At 37.8% G+C, this 18,174-nt stretch overlaps 1 protein-coding gene across 9 annotated transcripts in view; it reads right to left on the minus strand.

The window, feature by feature from the left end:
- Positions 1 to 18,174, minus strand: part of MRE11 (MRE11 double strand break repair nuclease) — a 78,583-nt gene that overhangs the window by 11,374 nt on the left and 49,035 nt on the right. For all 9 annotated transcript variants that reach the window (XM_040489638.1, XM_040489636.1, XM_040489637.1 and 6 more), the window contains 4 exons: positions 12,953 to 13,169; positions 11,644 to 11,727; positions 3,284 to 3,342; positions 182 to 246 (listed from right to left, as the gene is read on the minus strand). In XM_040489638.1, coding sequence (XP_040345572.1) covers positions 182 to 246; positions 3,284 to 3,342; positions 11,644 to 11,727; positions 12,953 to 13,169 — 425 coding nt within the window. The remainder of the gene's footprint in view (positions 1 to 181; positions 247 to 3,283; positions 3,343 to 11,643; positions 11,728 to 12,952; positions 13,170 to 18,174) is intronic.

Consider the following 18,174-nt stretch of genomic DNA (forward strand, 5'->3'; position numbering starts at 1 on the left):
AATGATGCTGCACCAACTCTGTGAACCAGTCTACCATCTGTTTTTCACTTCTCTATTTACTTGACCAGTTGGAAAATAAATCTGTTAAAACTTCTATGGCACAGAAAAATGTGTAGGTAGAGCTCTGAATAATTTTAAATTTCTTCAGATGTTTCTTTCTGCACAAAGTCACCGTACCTACCTCTGCTCTGTTTTTGAAGTGGTAGGAAACATGTCTTCTTCATCCGTCTCATCCACCTCAATCACCTAAGGGAAAAACAAAACAGGGAGTAGTTTTTATGGGAATGGAACACCTGAATAAGAATAAGTCACTGAGGGGCGCCTGGGTGGCTCAGTCAGATGAGCGTCTGACTTTGGCTCAGGTCATGATCTCACAGTTTGTGGGTTCGAGCTCTGCATCAGGCTCTGTGCTGACAGCTCAGAGCCTGGAACCTGCTTCGGATTCTATGTCTTCCTCTCTCTCTGCCCCTCCCTGGCTTGGGCTTTGTCTCTCTCTCTTTAAAAAAATACATGTTTAAAAAAAAATTGAAAAAAAAAAAAAAAAAATAATTGAATCTCAAGAAAAATCTTTTTTTTTTTTTAAATTTCATTTTTTATTTTTCTAAACTTACATCCAAATTAGTTAGTATATAGTGCAACAATGATTTCAGGAGTAGATTCCTTAATGCCCCTTACCCATTTAGGCCATCCCCCCTCCCACAACCCCTCCAGCAACTCTCAGTTTGTTCTCCATATTTATGAGTCTCTTCTGTTTTGTCCCCCTCCCTGTTTTTATACTATTTTTGTTTCCCTTCTCTTATGTTCATCTGTTTAGTCTCTTAAAGTCCTCATATGAATGAAGTTATAAGATTTTTATCTTTCTCTAATTTCACTTAGCATAATACCCTCCAGTTCCATCCACGTAGTTGCAAATGGCAAGATTTCATTCTTTTTGATTGCCAAATAATACTCCATTATATGTATGTATGTGTGTGTGTATATATATATACATATATATGTACGTATATATTCTTTAATATATATACGTACATATATATGTGTGTGTGTGTATATATATATATATATACACATATATATGTACGTATATATATATTCTTTATCCATCGACGGACATTTGGGCTCTTTCCATAATTTGGCTATTGTTGATAGTGCTGCTATAAACGTGGGGGTGCATGTGTCCCTTCCAAACAGCACACCTGTATCCCTTGGATAAATGCCTAGTAGTACAATTGCTGGGTCATAGGGTAGTTCTATTTTCAGTTTTTTGAGGAACTTCCATACTGTTTTCCAGAGTGGGTGCACCAGCTTGCATTCCCACCAACAATGCAAAAGGGATCCTCTTTTTCTGCATCCTCGCCAACATCTGTTGTTGCCTGAGTTGTTAATGTTAGCCATTCTGACAGGTGTAAGGTGGTCAAAAATAAATGTTTAAAAAAAAATTAAAAAAAAAAAAGAATAATTGAATCACAAGAAAAATCTTTTTTAAATATACCAAAAAAGTCACAAAAAAAAGGGGGCAGAAACCCCATGAAGAGCAACTGTTAAAACTGAAGCTTAGCCTGACCTCCCTCCAATGTCTAATCATAAATGGTATTCTTTCTATACGTGTTTGAGCTCGCCTTTCTCCTGGACACCACGGAAGCCATGGCACCTAAGGTGAATGACTCACATAGGGTCATGTGCAGACAGTGCCTGTGATTTTCTTGGGTTCTAGTGAGGAGACCATTTCCAGTTTAAAATTTGGTATAAGACCATGTGGAAAGTACTGTATATCTAGCTTTCTATGACATTCATCCCTGTTAAACACCATTTGGTAGTTTTAGGCCCCAGTCAAGATATTTGTGATTCTTGATACTAACATCCAAAATACTACTTCTTCCTCTACATTTAGTGTTATCTTGACATTTAATACACTTAGTTGCTATGTCGTCAACTAACTAATGAAGCCGAGGACAAAACAGTGAAAAGACAGCACCTGAGATCTCCCCCTCCAGGCTGACACTGAACTATTAATAAAAAAAATCATTAAATGCAGTTGTCTAAGAAGCTATGAATCCAGCCAATATTTCTGCATTGTCATAAAACCATCAGAAGATTGTCTTCCGTGCCTTGAAGGAATCAAATGTATTCAATACTCCTCTAATCTACCAATGTGTAACCACAGTTAAAAAGTGAAAAAAAAGTTAGTTTAGCACCACCTGTTCCTTTTGAACTCATGTTCCTGCCTTATACTAGAAAACTCTAGGAAAGAAGCTATCGTGTGGATGTGATGATAATTTTTTTAGATATGATGATCTTGAAGTGACAGCAGACAACAGTTGAATGTAAATAATAAAATGGAGCTCAGGACAAAAGCTAGCACTGGTACACTCACGTATCAGTGACAACAGGAAGAAGGGTGGGGGGAAGATGAAGAGAGACAAAAGAACAAAATGAAAATCAGGACAGAAGTTTCCTGGAGAAGTGGGGTGATCAATTGTGTCACATACTCAAAAGATTAAAAGAAATTTGAGAAAATGCTGCTGGGGCAGGTATTATACAGACCACAGATTCTCAACTGGAGGGGATTTTTAACCCCCACTCCTATTCTGGAAACTTACGTCTGGAGACATTTTTAGGGGGGCTTGCTACTGGCATCTAGAGGGTATAGGCCAATGCACAGAACAGTCCCTCACAGTAAAACTCACCTGGTCCAAAACTTATCTGGTCAGTAGTGCTGCTACTGAGAAACCCTGACACAGAAGGAAGAACACTGGCTTAGGAGTGAGTGGGTTTTGAAAGTAAGGAAATAGGGGAGTCAAGCCCATACAAATTCTTGGAATCCAAAGGAGGTGCAGAGGGCCTATGTTTAAATCTGAACACAGAGGTCCTCAGATTCTGACCGCTTGGTTTGTCTTGAGTCTAGCTCCAAGCCATCAAGGCACAAGCCATAGTATTACGAGAGTATAAATAACAAAAGATAGCCAGATTTACTAAGACCTCTATATGCACTGAACTCCTATGTGCGATATTAATATTCCACACACGGACCTTTCTGGCTCAACACTGTTATCCTTAAAAATATTCCTGGATACATACATTTATGGCTTTCTAATCATGAGATCCATTATTAAAAAAAAAAAAAAAATCCCAGAAGCACTGTCTTGATAATTCATAAAGTTCTCCCTAGCTTTAACACTCCACACTTATCCTTCTCTTGTTTACTTTGTTGATCAAAGAATTGACAATTCAGAATGCAGGAGCATAAATTATTAAAAACCAATTATAAAAACTTTTTTCTTACCTCTGTATAATTCTTAGTAGCAACATTTCGGGAAGGCTGCTGTCTTGCAGATTTAAAGGCTATGATACAAAAGAAGAAACATCCATTATGTTACTCTTGAAATAACTTAGGAAAATTTGTCACATCTTTAGCTGAAGATTTTGTAAGCTCTATCTACAAATATCCATGATGACCAATTATAAAACCATTTCCTATTGTGTAAAATCTAAAGGGACATCAAATTATATGTTCAGATAAATCAATGCCTAGCTGCCAGTATCATGATTTCCTGGCTTAATTCAAATATAGTAACAAGCAGTGTTCATAAACATACCTACACTAAAAACATTTTATAGAAAAATACATGAAAGCTAAAATCTGATCACCTAATGGATTTAACTCCACGTACATTGAAGGTGACCCCTCTTTCTCTTATAAAAGGCAGAAGGTGCCTTCTTTCTCTTATAATTGGCAATACCTTTCCCTAGGGCTATATTAGGAGCCATGTGGTTCCAGTAAGAGCTTTCTTATTCTCCTCTACTTTGTTAGCCATATTCTGTACCTAAGGAACAGTCCAGAGGAAAATTGTAGAAAACAGTGTATCTTCTATGCTATTATAAAACTTCCCTTTAAATCCTTACATTTTAGCTTTATAAAATTTGTTAGAATCATGAAGTTTAGCTAACCCTTCATTTTTCCAAAGACCAAAACCATGATTTTCAGATTTTATAATAAGAAATACAGGGGCACCTGGGTGGCTCAGTCGGTTAAGCATCTGACGTCGGCTCAGGTCGTGATCTCACGGTTTGTGAGTTCGAGCCCCGCGTCGGGCTCTGTGCTGACAGCTCAGAGCCTGGAGCCTGCTTAGGATTCTGTGTCCAAGAAATACATATTTGGTCTTTGTCCCCATTTGTGGCAGAGCTCCTAAAACCCTAGGAATTTCCTAAGTAATGAGCGCTGTAAAGGTGTCTTTTGCTATGTTAATGAAGTGACTTTAGGACTACACCTACAGCTGAGGGCTGCTTACCTAGGGAACCAACTGGAAATCAAAGGTTGGAACTCAATCCCACCCCATGATTTCCAAGAAAGGAGCCTGGAGCCAGAGGTGCAATCAATTACCAATGGTCCATGATTTAATCAATCAGTGGTAAGGAGGCTGCTTTAAAAACCCAAAGGAGGGATCTGGCGAGCTTAAAGGTAGTGAATCAGAAAGCTTCCACATGCCAGGGTGCCAGCCCCTGAACTCCCTGAGGATACAAGGACTTTCCCTTTCATATCTCTTTATCTGGCTGCTGATCTGTATCCTTTAATATCCTTTGTAATAAACCAGTAATTTAGTGAATAAATTAGTTTCCTGAGTTTTGTGAACCACCCTGGCAAATTAACTAAACCCAAAGAGGGAATTATGGGAAAAACTGATTGAGAGCCAGTCAGAAGCACAAGTTTAACCACGCAGACCTATGATTAGCACGTGAAATGGAAGCAGCCCTTAACCCATGGAATGCGATGCTACCTCTGGGTAGGCAGTGTCAGAATGGAATTGAATTGTAGGAAACCCAGCTGATGTCCAAGAATTGCTTGGTGGTGTGGGGAACTAACCCCTCTCCTCCAAAAAGCCCAGAATTGGGTGCATAATATTTAAAACCCAGAAGAAACTTCAAAATGCCAATTAGAGGTTTATTTTCTCCCAAGCTTTACCAGTTTCCTAATACAAAATAATGTTTCCCCCCAAAACAACCCCCAAACTAAACAACAAGGGAAGAGGAGGAAAAAAAATATACGAGGCTTTGAAAAAGTCAAACACTCAAAGAATCCCACAAAGCTAAAAATTACCGTCGTCTGAAAACTCAGGAATCTTTCTACCTAGCCTAAATTTATGACCTGCTCATTTTTCCTATTCCAAGCTCTATTCCCAGTCTTGTGATGTCTATTTGAGAACAGAGATCAAGAGCAGAAGCAAAGCTCTTATCTACTCTACTCTCAATTACTGGAGCCTCACATTCTAACTCTATTCAAAAGATCTTTAAATAAGGGCAACTGAATAAAAAAAGCCAGCCATCATGACTCTTAAAGCATATTTCTGCTCAATAATTATTCACTAATTGACTCCTCAAACTCTCAGATCCTTGAAAACAGGAGCCCTATCTTTTTATCCCCAACAAGTATCAGTGAGGTAAATTAAATCATCAGAAAAATGTGCACTGAGTTCTGTTAGGAAGCAATACAGTATGGTGGTTGTAGGGTTAAACTCATTTGACTTACTAGCTGGGTAACTATAGCCAAGGCCCCCTGGCTTCCTTAAGTCTCAGTTTCCCCACCTATACAATAGTGTTAATAATTCATGCAGAAAATGGTTGAGAAGATAAAGAGAGGCAGTTCATGTAAATCGTTTGGGCAAGTGCCTAGATGTAGCAGGCATTCAAATAATGTGGCTAGCAGCAGTGGTAGTAGATGGAGTAGGGTAGCCAGGATGGTAAATTAAATCCGAACACAGAGTCTTTAGAGGTACCACTCACTCAGTCACCATCCTCTACAGAAAACCTTCAATGGAAAACTCTGGGCTGTCAACTCTTACTTATAACTGTTGCTGGCTGTAAGTGTAATATCTACCTTTCCCAATACAATTCCGGTACAATAATAAATCTCTACACTCCATGGGGCTTGTTATAATAGAATTTTACCTTTATGTATCTCTTCATACCTCCATTTACAGTAGGGAACTGGAAGCTACAGTTTTAAAGATGCTTTTGTCCTGAAGTTATAGTAGATACAGTTAGTACCCCATGGTTATTTTGTCAGAGACTTACCACCAAATCTAACCTAATGAAAATGTTTTACACATGTGTGTTAAAAAGTCTATTTCACTTTTCAAAAAAAGTCTCAATGTTGGAGACAGTTCAATTGTAAATCCATCAGACCAAATGAATTTACATAAAAGACAAATTTAGACTAACATTTATAAAACATCCATTTTCTTAAGTTTACTGTAAACATTGCCACTAATACTAATAGCAGCAATCATTCCCTTGGATTCTTACTAAATCCTGTGCAAAGTAATGTACATGTGTAAGTTTTTTTGATACTTCGAACTTCTCTGTGGAGTCAATTTTATACTGTCAATTTTATAGCTAAGGGATCTGAAGCTTATAGAATAGAAACAGTCTACTCTTACTGGGGGCTTAATATGTATATATACTACACCAAATATTCCACATGTATGTTCTCATTAATCTGCAAAATAACCCAATGAGATCAATGCAATCATCACCCCATCTTACAGATGAGGACACTGAAGATGGAAAGCCTAATTAATGTGCTGAAAGACACAAAGCTAGTAAATCAAGGAGTCAGAATTCAAACCAATAGCTCTGACTTTAGAACCATGCTTTTAACCTTTATGCTATACAATCTCTAAGGGGTTTTTATTCAGTCGTTCTCCAGTATTTAATGGGCATCTGCTCTATGCCAGGCACTATGGATACGGTGATGAAAAAGAATGACTCAGTCCCTGTTCTGCCGGTGCTTGCCGGGGCAAGGGCATGGAGGCAGCCAGTGAAGAGCTGGCCGACCATACCATGTCAGACTCCAAACCCCAGGTTCTTAACCTCACCATCTGCTGCAAAAGACACCACATTTAGATTTTCTCCTAAACATAATTCAGGAAATCTTAAGTTTCACATTAATTTGTCTTTTATCTACAGCTGCTTTTTACAAATGACTATTATTACTTTAAAAAAAATGAACATCAGTGAACATTTTAAGGCACTATAACTGGTCTCTTGTCTTCTCTATGCAAACAGAAGCTTTACTCCACATTATCAATGGGTAACAGCAGGACTCAGGAAAGAAGGTCTTTGGAAAGCCTCACAAGCGCAGTAGTTCTGAAAGGAGCTGATGGCAGAATGTGAAAAAATGCTCACAAAAAACCGTATGAGATAGAAAGTTTTAGATGCAAAGGAGGCAGTCACATGTAAGTTTTAAAGAAAGAAAACACGGATAAAACCTCTGCTACTTGTTTACTGGGGGCTAGGTTGTTGAGACAAACACTGCTGCTCAAAGCAACCCAAAATGCCCCATCAAACATTAAAAAAAAAAAAATTCTGAATGGTATTTAATTGCTGATCACATAAAGAAGTAACAGGCAAAAATGGAAAAAAAGCTCGAACTCAGAGAATCAAGCAGAATCCTTTTTCCTGGGGACCTGTTGATCCGGACAAATGTTCACACTGGTCTTGACAGCTCTGTATAGAGAAAGGAAGAGCTATCTACAATAGGTCAAGGCCTGCTCAAGACAAGGTGGGGGTGGCTAATGCATTTCCTCCCTACCTTAAGCTGGGACCCCAACAGTTAAGAGGCAAGCAGATGTAAATAGGATTTTGCAAGTACATATCAGCTGGCTGAACCTCAAGTCATAAATTTAAACATAGTTTAATGTGGTCTAAGACTTGTGGTGCCCCCAGAGGCCTGGAGAAACAAATAGGAATCATGTCTGGAGGACCTTACCTTCATCCTTGACCTCAAATTATTCCTGCTGAGATTTTTTTAGGGACAACAGATAACAAAACATGCAAGGAAACATGTCACCATACATGAGAAACAACGGACACAGAAATCAGAAATAGACAAATAAAAAGAGGCCAAAGACATTCAGACACTAGGTTCTTAGACACAGAATAGAAAACAAGTATCCTTACTATGCACACACACAAATTACAGACAGGCTTAAAAATACCTGCAAGGAATTTTTAAAATCACACAGCATATTTCAAAAGAACTATGTGAATTTCTACCTCCACAAAAAAAAACACAAAACAATGAAAATTAAACATTTAAAGGACACTTTTAAGAATAGGTGGGTGTGGGGAGCCTGCCTGACTCTGTGGGCAGAACATGTGTCTCTTACCTTGGGGGCTGTAAGTTCGAACCCCACAGTGGGGTTAGAGTTTACTTTAAAAAAAAAAAAAAAAAAAAAAGATGGGTCAATCGGAAGATCACACAGCACAGGAAGATAAAACAATGGAAGATACAAGAGAGATTAATAGTCACTTGGGGACAGAGTGATTCTTGTATTGATGTAAGTGAAGACCCAGAAGGGAGGAGAAAAAGAAGAGCACAGGGGTAGTATCTGAAGGGAGAGAACTCGTAGGAGTGATGAAAGACACCAATTCAGTTTCATAGAGCCCAATAAAGGCTAAGCAGGATAAAAGAGAATCCCCTATCTAGATTCAATGTAGAGAAACTGCAGAACACCAAATACAGCTGGCTGGAGGAAAAACAGACTACTTGGGGCGGGGAGGGGGGGGGCGGGGCGGGGGGGAAGCAAGCAACAAGCTTAACTGATATAGCTCATTTCCTAACAACAAAAGACTCATTTTTAAGTGATTAAATTCTGCCCATTGGTGCCAAGGAAAGCTTCGCATAAACAATTAAGCCAGGACAAAAAAAAAAAAAGGCAGTCTGGGCTGAGGGACAGGTGGGTAATTTATAACATCTATGCCTCTGTGTCACATGCTAACCAATGTGTGGTGGCTTAACATGAAAGTGTACAGATTTTATTCACTTTGTTTTCCTATCTCTCTCTGCTTTTGTTTTTATAATGAACATTTTGTAAAATAACCCCACTATGTAGAGACTACTACATAAACAAACATAGAAGTGTGACTGACTTGTTGAACTCAGCCTACATCCTTTCTCTGCTGCTCATTTTGATTTTTCTCCTTCTCAGCTTTATCTCAGTCCTGCCAAGAATGCAAGAGCACCTTTTTGGATGCCATTTCCTAAATGGCAACAAAGACAGCATGCTTTTGGAGTAAAGACAAGGATCTCAGCTGGCTCTCCTCAAGTACTGAATAATCACCGAGGAAAAACATAGCAAAAGAACTTTCGATAAGAAGGTTAAGAGTCATTTACTTGATCTAATGCTTCTATCCTTCCTCCAATGTCAGTTGCCATCCAATAATGTGGAAAACTTCCTCTGATAGCGTCATAATTCACTTCCTTCTGGGGCAGTCGACTCTATCTTCACATTAATTAGACAGGTTACTCTGTATAATGCAAAGACTGTTCTATTGAGAACTAGTAGGTAGGTATCTAATCTTACCTTGTTCTGGAAACCAGTAGTACAACTGACTTTTGAACAACTCAGGGGTTAGGGGCACTGACTCCTGAATAATCCAAAATCCCCATGTAACTTCTGACTCCCCCAAAACTTAACTACTAATGGCCTACTATTTATTGGAAGCCTTACTGACAACATAAACAGTTGATTAACACTTATTTTTCACATTGTATTATATACTGTATTCTTACAACAAAGTAAACTAGAGAAAAGGTAATGTTATTAAGAATATCACGTGGAAGGGAAAATACATTTATAGTACTGTATTTATCAAAGAAAAAAAAAAACCACACACACACACATATAAGTGGACCTACACAGCTTAAACTAGTGTGATTCAAAGGTCAAGTAGTGACTAACTCCTGGTTCTGGAGTCTAGAGTCTAGGGAATGTGGGATTAATCCAAGTTTTAAAATTTCCCAGTTGTGAGACTGTGGGTAAGTTGCCTATCTTTTCAAAGCCTCAGTTTCCTTTTCTCTAAAAGAGAGATAATGTAAGTATCTAACCAGAGAGCTGTTGAGAAGTATGCAGTAACTCTCATAAATATCAGCTATTATGAGGACTATTGTTAGTGGCTTTATCAACCTAGTACAAATTGCTTAGCTGAGCTCCCCCACCTATAAGATGAGGGAGTAGGTGAAGTATATTCTTAAGTCTTCTGGATCCATTTTATCAGTTAATAAACTTAAATCTGTAAGCTTCTAGTCTTTCCAATCTATCCTTATTGGAGCTCATGGATGAACTTCATGGAAGTCCCAGAATCCTTTGGAAATGAGTGCACCTGCACTTGAGCACCTACTTAAGGAGAAGAGACACAGCTCTCATCAGATTCTTAAGAATCCAGAACTCAAAAATATTTAACACCACTGCCTTTGGGACTACACAAATCAAACGCATTCTATCTTTCACAGGACAGAGTTGAATTTATATAAAGACCTAAATTCTTCCCAGGTTAGATATCTCAAGTTCCTTCTACCATTTTTCCTATTATATGGTTTTTCTTCTGAATGATCATATGTAGTTGATATCCTTCTTGAAACACAGTTCCAAAAGTAAGTACAGAGGGAAAACATCCTTGCTACAAAGAGGCACTACTTCTATTAATATTGTTAAAATACCGGTAAACATGGACAGTTAGGAGGACCTGCACATTCTTACTGACCTTAGTCTTTTTTATTTAAGTATGTGGTTAAACTCACATACCTCTCACAACTCTTTATACAGCCGTCCTTTTGAACATATATGCAGTTTACATTTACACTTGATAAAATTTCATTGTGTAAGATTTAGTCCAACTCTCCAATCTGTCTAAAATTAATCCTAGCTATGAATGAGACAATAATTAACCTCAATAATAGATAACATAAATAAAATGCATATGGCTATGTATGCATTTTATGAATGCTAGGTAAACAAAAACATATAACCACATGTTTTAACAATGTTACTTTTAGGAGCCCCTGGGTGACTCAGTCTGTTAATTTTGGCTCAGGTCATGATCTCATGGTTCATGGGTTTGAGCCCCATGTCAGGCTCTGAACTGCCAGCATGCGGTCTGCTAGGGATTCTCTCTCTCTCCTTCTCTCTGCCCCTCTCCTACTTGCTGGTTCTCTCTCTCTCTCTCTCTCTCTCTCTCTCTCTCTCTAAATAAACAGACAAACAAACATTAAGAAAAAAACCCCAAACAATGTTACTTTTATAAAACTAACAACTTAGAGTGATCTCAAAATTTGAAAACAGCTTATTATATTTTTATGCTATTATTAAAAATAGGTCCCCTTAGGTTGAGGTCAAATTTTAGACCATAACACACACACAAAATTAGTTTAAAGAATCCTAACCATAATTTCTCTTAAATACAGATTACATGACTTCCCTGTGCTAACAGTAGAGTCAGACCAAAGCAGCATAAGAAAGTAAACAACATATTAAGCAGCAGCTCTTTCTCTTTTGATCACTGCTGATACAATGACCAACTGACTCACTTTTCTAGGTCTTCATGATCCCTCTATAAACAGGAAATAAATTTGTCAAAAATAAGGGATTATAAAAAATAATTTTTAAGGCTCACCCTTTTCAAGAGCTCTGATGAACGGCAAAGACCTTTAAAAAAATAATTTATCCTGTAATCCTAATAATCCTTTTGACTCCCCCCAGTGATGGCAACACAGACCGAGGAGGTTTACTAATGGCGAATTCCTAGGTCTTCCTATGTTGACATTGATAAATAACTGCTAGCTGATCATTTCAAGTCCATACTCACCATCTATAATAGACATATTTCTAGATGTTGACACAGCAGCCTTTGAACTTCTGCTTCGAGTAGAAGTATCCAGACTACTGTTTCCTGTTAGAATAGCGAGCAGTCAGTATATAATACCGTCAATAGCCAAGGTTTTTTTAAAACAATGCCAAAATGAAATGTAGTTATGTCAAAACATAGTTTATGTATAAAAAGTCAAAGACATATATAGCAAGAAACACCTAGGCTAATCAATTTTCAAAGACTATATACTTCTATCACATTTGGTTTATACTGTTCCAATCAAAATTTAAGGAAATACTTTGTAAATTTAAGGATAATGAAAATAAATTATCATTAGAGGATGAGGATTTCTCTCCCTGGAAATTTTTAACTAAAATACTATTTTACCAGATAAATATTTAATAAAAACAATTCAAAAATATTCCTAGAAATGATTTATATAATGCACCAGGAAGCCACTGGATGGCCAATTTTCCATTATTTGGATTATTTAAGGGAAACAGTGACACATTACTACACTGATGGCAATTAATGTCAATGACTGCTTTAAGAGATCAAGTTGTTTTGGGCGCCTGGGTGGCTCAGTTGTTTAAGCGTCTGACTTTGGCTCAGGTCATGATCTCACAGTTTTTGAGTTCAAGCGCCACGTTGGGCTCTGTGCTGACAGCCTGGAACCTGCTCCAGATTCTGTGTCTCCTTCTCTCTCTTCCTGTCCCCGGTTTACGCTCTGTCTCTCTCTCTCAAAAATAAACATTAAAAAAAAATTTTTTTTAATTAAAAAAAAAAAACCTCAAATTGTTTTAGGGTAGTTTTCTTTCTGCACACATTTTATGTGTGTACTTTATAAAAGTTTAGCTACTTTATAAAAGAAGCTACTTTATAAAAATGCAGGCATTTGTATCTTATGATAGTAACAGAAATAATAATTTTTATGACCTGGAGTTTGTTTCTGCTGCCAATGGTCATTAGGTAGCCATTTTCCTTAGCAGCTCGTTATTTGCCCATTACCTGATACATGCGAGAGTAAATAGGACATTAAATGTATCCAAAAGGTACTGTGTGAGAAACATAGTGAAGTTCTTAAAAAAAAAAAGTGAAGAGAAATTAAAACCTTATGTGCACATGGCCATTAATATTTATGTAAAACACACATATCAGAACTACATAAAAGATGGACTTTATGCATTACAAAAGCAAAGTTTTAAAGGACTGCATCACTTAAATTCTGATGATAGGAATACAATCTTGTGTTTCCCATCTAACTGCCAAGTCTGAACGTGTGTGAAAGACAGTACTCGGGGCAAACCTCTTCCTCTCTGAGACCCTCCTCTCGAGGCTGAACTCTGCCCTCTTCCCCGTCGGCCTCTTCCTCGGCCTCTTCCTCTGTTGGCTGCTGCTGTGATGTCATCATCAGAGTCATCAGCCATCTGTTCTGCCAGATCTATACTCATAAGGTCCTCAGCACTAAAGGCGGAAGCAGAGTCCTCGGACTGCGATCTGAGGGCTCTGGCCCTAGTCATAGCCTGAGAGGGAGAGAAGGGAAAGTACACATTAACAGACAATGCAGCATCCTAAGTCATGAGTTTGGTCATTGAGATAACATTTAATATTGTCAAACTGCCTACACCATTCTGTTTCACTAATCATGCTATAAAAATGTCAAGCAGGAGAAGAATAAAAAGCTTAAGACCAAGAAGATGCAAATTTTAACTTGGGAAGAAACTGTCTAAAAAGACAGGTGTGAGGTTTAGTGAAATATTTTAACTCTGAAATGAACAGATTTTCTGATTAAAAATAGGGTAAAATAAAAGCAATGCTGTCCTGAGCTCTTCCCTTAACCCAATCGAAAGGTAACAAGGAGAACAGAAACAAGACACAATACACTTTCAATGAAATAAGAAATAGCTCCAACTTCAAAACACAAACTCTCTGAAGAAGAGTTAACAGATATAACAAAGATCTGACCTGTTTGAGGAACAAGGCTGAGAAGAGTGTCAGGGAACATAGAGCTCTCTAAAATGGATCTATACGTCTCAAGGGACCATGACTGTAGTCTCTCTTGCTTGGAATAGAAAATTCTCAGTCTAAGAACAGGTGGCTAGAACATTTCTAAGTGCTCTATGATACCATAAAGTAAGCGGAGAGGGGGCTAAATGAGGAGATGAGAACAAAGCAGGTAGGGCAGAAGCAGGAGTAAAGTGGGCTGTGGGAGATCATCCACCTTCAGGATGATGTTGGATGATCTTAGCTTAAGGCAGATAACAGCTAATTCACTACATGAAGGACTCGACACTGAATACTATGTAAAAAACAAAATAAAACAAAAAAAAACCTTCAGGGAACACAACAAAAAATATAAAGAAAAAATAATAGAAAAAGATTCCAACTCATTTTTCTTGTCATAGATGAAGTATGGCGAATCCTCCTTATTCCCGGATTCTGTATTTGCAACCCCCAGAACGATCCTCCTGACACTTCTGCAGTCATCTGTGGACCTGCGCAGAGTGGCAAAAATGCTGAGTCTCCTGACGCACACGTTCCCCAATGAAGATGAACAACGGGACACCCTGCCTGCTTGTTTCTGCTCTCACACTTTAAACGGGTGTCCTTTTGGTGGCATATTTAGTGCCATGTTTTCCCACACTTTTGTGCTTTTGGTTGGTGATTCGGTGTACTGCTCAAGTGCTGTCTAGTGCTCCCAAGTGCAAGCAGGCTGCGGCGTGCCTTACAGATGACATACATGTCGTTAGATAAGCTGCATTCAGGTATGAGTTATGGGGCCGCTGGTTCTAAGTTCAGTGTTAGTGAATTACAATATATACATTAATTAAGATGTCTTTAAACAGAAACACACATAAAAAGGTTATGTACTGATCAGCTGACAAAAGTGGAACCAGTAGTTGGCAGGAACCTAATCCTGTATTTTCTCCTAGCAGCAATATGGTTCAGTATTTGCTAATTTAGTATTTGTGGTGACATAGAACATAGAACTTGTACTTTTTTTTAAAGGAAAAAGGAGATCTAAATTACATAATTAATAAGACAGATCTAATTGATACATGTTGAACTCTATACTCTGAAAATAAGTAATATACTTCTTTGCAAGACCTCCTGAAATGTTTAGCTAATATATCATAGGGTGTTAAGAAAAATATCAGTAAGTTCTAAATAATTAACAGTATTATTATATTGCCTAATCACCATGAATACAATTAGGAATTACTTACAAAAAAGACAAAAACACTTGCCTCAAAACCTCAAAACTAAAATTGTAGAAATCTAGAAAATAATAAAAATACTACATACAAAACATATGAAACAAATAAAGCTGTGTTTGCAAAGAAAGCCTACAACCTATAAAAAAGAATAAATGCAAATAAGGAGATCTGGCATTCAAAAAGTTTAGACAAATAAAACCCATCCACAGGAAACTATTAGAAATCAATAATGAGGGGCGGCCTGGATGGCTCAGTTGGTTGAGTGCCCCATTTCAGCTCAGGTCATGATCTCAGGGCTAGTGACTTCAAGCCCCATGACGGGCTCTGTCCTGACAGCTCAGAGCCTGCTTTGGATTCTGTGTCTCCCTGTCTCTCTCCCCTACCCCTCCACTTGTGCTCTGTCTCTTTCTGTCCCTCTCTCTCAAAATAAATGATCGTTAAAAAAATTTGCAGGGGGAAGGCGCCTGCGTGGCTCAGCCAGTTGGCTGTCTGTCTGACTTCGGCTCAGGTCAGGTTCTCACAGTTTTTGGTTTGAGCCCTAAGTTTGTGGTTTGTGGTTTGAGCTGTCTGTGCTGACAGCTCAGAGCCTGGAGCCTGCTTCTTATTCTGTGTCTCCCTCTCTCTAGCCCTCCCCTGCTCACGCTCTGTCTCACTCTCTCAAAAATAAATAAATATTAAAAAATTAAAAATATATATATTTTAATTTGTTTGTATAAAAAAATCGATGGTACAATCATAAACACATTTTAAGCAAAAATCATTCAAATTAGCAAATTTAAAAACTGGTCCTCTGGGGCAAAACCATATTGATAAAAATCACTAATTTAACAAAAAGGAAGAAAAGACAAATACACACCATTAGAAATGAAAGTGGAGGGAAAAAAGACCGACAGAAAATTCAAGAATCCTGACAAATACTCTTCAATCCTAAGTAATTGGAAAAATAAATGACCTAAATGGATCCAAGAACAGGTACACAGTCTCAACAGACTAACATCAAAGAAAAATCTGAGAAAACTATTAAAGGAACAACACCTCTGAAAAGGACCACAGCCAGAAAGTTTCACAGGTAAAGTCTATCCAATCTTCAAAGAACAGACCGTTCCACTGCTATTCCCATAGTACCAGAGCATAAAGAAAGCTTCCAATTTATTTTTGTAAAGCAGCATAACATTGGTACTGAAGAAGTGACAAAGGACTGCATGCACAAAAGAAAATTACAGGATCTGACTTATGAATATTAAAGTGAACAAAGAGAATCCAGGATCATATGGAAAAACCGTATCAGGTATACCCATTATCAGGGGGCTCATAAAGTGATAACAAGGATGGGGCAATAATAGGATATGTTTTAATATAACTTATCAAATCAATAAATAGAACAAAGGAGGAAAAGCCCCACATGTTTATCTATACATGGGTCAAAAGGCACTTAATTCATCACCCATTCTGGATTTGAACAAACTCCAAAACCCTTCTTTTGCATGACAAATACCCTAAATATGCTATCCCCTCACCACACAAAGAGTGTGTGCACACTTTCATGTGAGAGAGACCAACGCCCTTGGCACAAAAACAAAACAAAAATTTTGGGGCCAAGAACATGACCAGGTGTCTCATATAAATAATTTATAAACACAAAACCACTCAAAGTCACTGGTAACAAAGGCAGTACGGATTAAAAACAACAGCAAGAGACAATTTCTCACCCTTCAGATTTGTAAAGATCAAAAGGTGTAGTGGGGCACCTGGGTGCTCAGTAGGTTAAATGACGGACTTCGGCTCAGGTCATGATCTCACGGTTCATGAGTTCAAGCCCCGTGTGGGGCCCTGTGCTGACAGCTCAGAGTTTGGAACCTGCTTCAGATTCTGTGTCTCCCTCTCTCTCTGCCCCTCCCCTGCTCACACACTCTCTCTCTCTCAAAAATATTTTTAAAAAATTGAAAAAAAAAAAAAAACCCAAAAGATGTAGTAATACATCATGATGACAAAGATGTGGGGAAATAAACACTCCCAAATACTGGTCAGAATGTAAACTGGGGTGACATCTCTGAAGTGATGGAGAGGTATCCAGCAAAAATCTAAAATGCATATGCTCTTTTATGATTATTCCTTGGAACAAATTACCCACCATCCATTTCCAAATTTTGTACTTTGCCTTTGTCTAAATACTAGACCTTCATTTTATCATCTCAAACATTACATTAAAATAGTTTAACTCTACTTTTCTGTGCAACAGACTTTGGAATTTACAAATATATTTGAAGTACATTACTTCTAAGAATTAGTTGGGGAATTCTAATTTACCTCATGAGTGTAGGCCCAGAACCATTGTTAAGTGCAGATCCACTAGTACGACAATGTTTTCAGGTGCTTTTTTGATGAGTTTCGAAAACATCCTATCCTGGTATTACACCTTTTAAAAAAAAAATTGTGGCAAAATATACAAAAGTAACTCCCCATTCCCTACCCCATCCCCTAGTTATCACTATTCTACTTTTTGTCTGTATGAATTTGACTACTCTAGGTATCTCACGTAAGTGGAATTATACAAGCAATCATCCTTTTACGTCTTACTTCACTCAAGATATTTTTGAGTTTCATCCATGTTGTAGTATCAGAACTTCACTCCTTTTTTAAAAAATTTTATTTTTATTTACTCTGAGAGAGAGCGAGAGAGAGAGACAGAGAGACAGAATTCCAAGTAGGCCCTGCACTGTCTGTGCAGAGACATGGGACTTGAACTCATGAACAATGAGACCATGACCTGAGCTGAAATTAAGAGTTGGATGCTTAACCAACTGACCCATCCAGGTGCCCCACAATTTCACTCCTTTTAAGGTTAAATGAATAGTCTGCTGTACATACATACCACATTTTATTTGTCCATCAACTGTTACTACCTTTTGATTATTGTGAATAATGCTATGAGCATGGGTGTACAAATACCTGAGTCCTTGCTTTCAGTTCTTGGGAGTAAATACCTAGAAATGCAACTGCTAGATCACGTTACTCTATTTTAAATTTTTTGAGGAATTATCATACTATTCTCCACAGAAGATTTTATATTCCCACCAGCAATGCACAAGGTTGCAATTTTTCCATATTCTTTGCAACACTATTTTCTAGTTCTGTTCTTTTTTTTAATGGTCATCTTAATAGATGTGAAGTGAGATCTCTTTGTGGTTTTGACTTACATTTCCCTAATGATTAGTGATGTTGAGCAACGTTTCTTGTGCTTATTGGTCACCCGTTTATCTTCTTTGGAGAAATATCTAAGTCCTTCATCCACTTTTTAAGTTGCGTTTTG

The sequence above is a fragment of the Herpailurus yagouaroundi genome, unplaced genomic scaffold, assembly GCF_014898765.1.
Source record: "Herpailurus yagouaroundi ecotype Mexico unplaced genomic scaffold, PumYag 180, whole genome shotgun sequence".
In the NCBI taxonomy this organism is placed as follows: domain Eukaryota; kingdom Metazoa; phylum Chordata; class Mammalia; order Carnivora; family Felidae; genus Herpailurus; species Herpailurus yagouaroundi.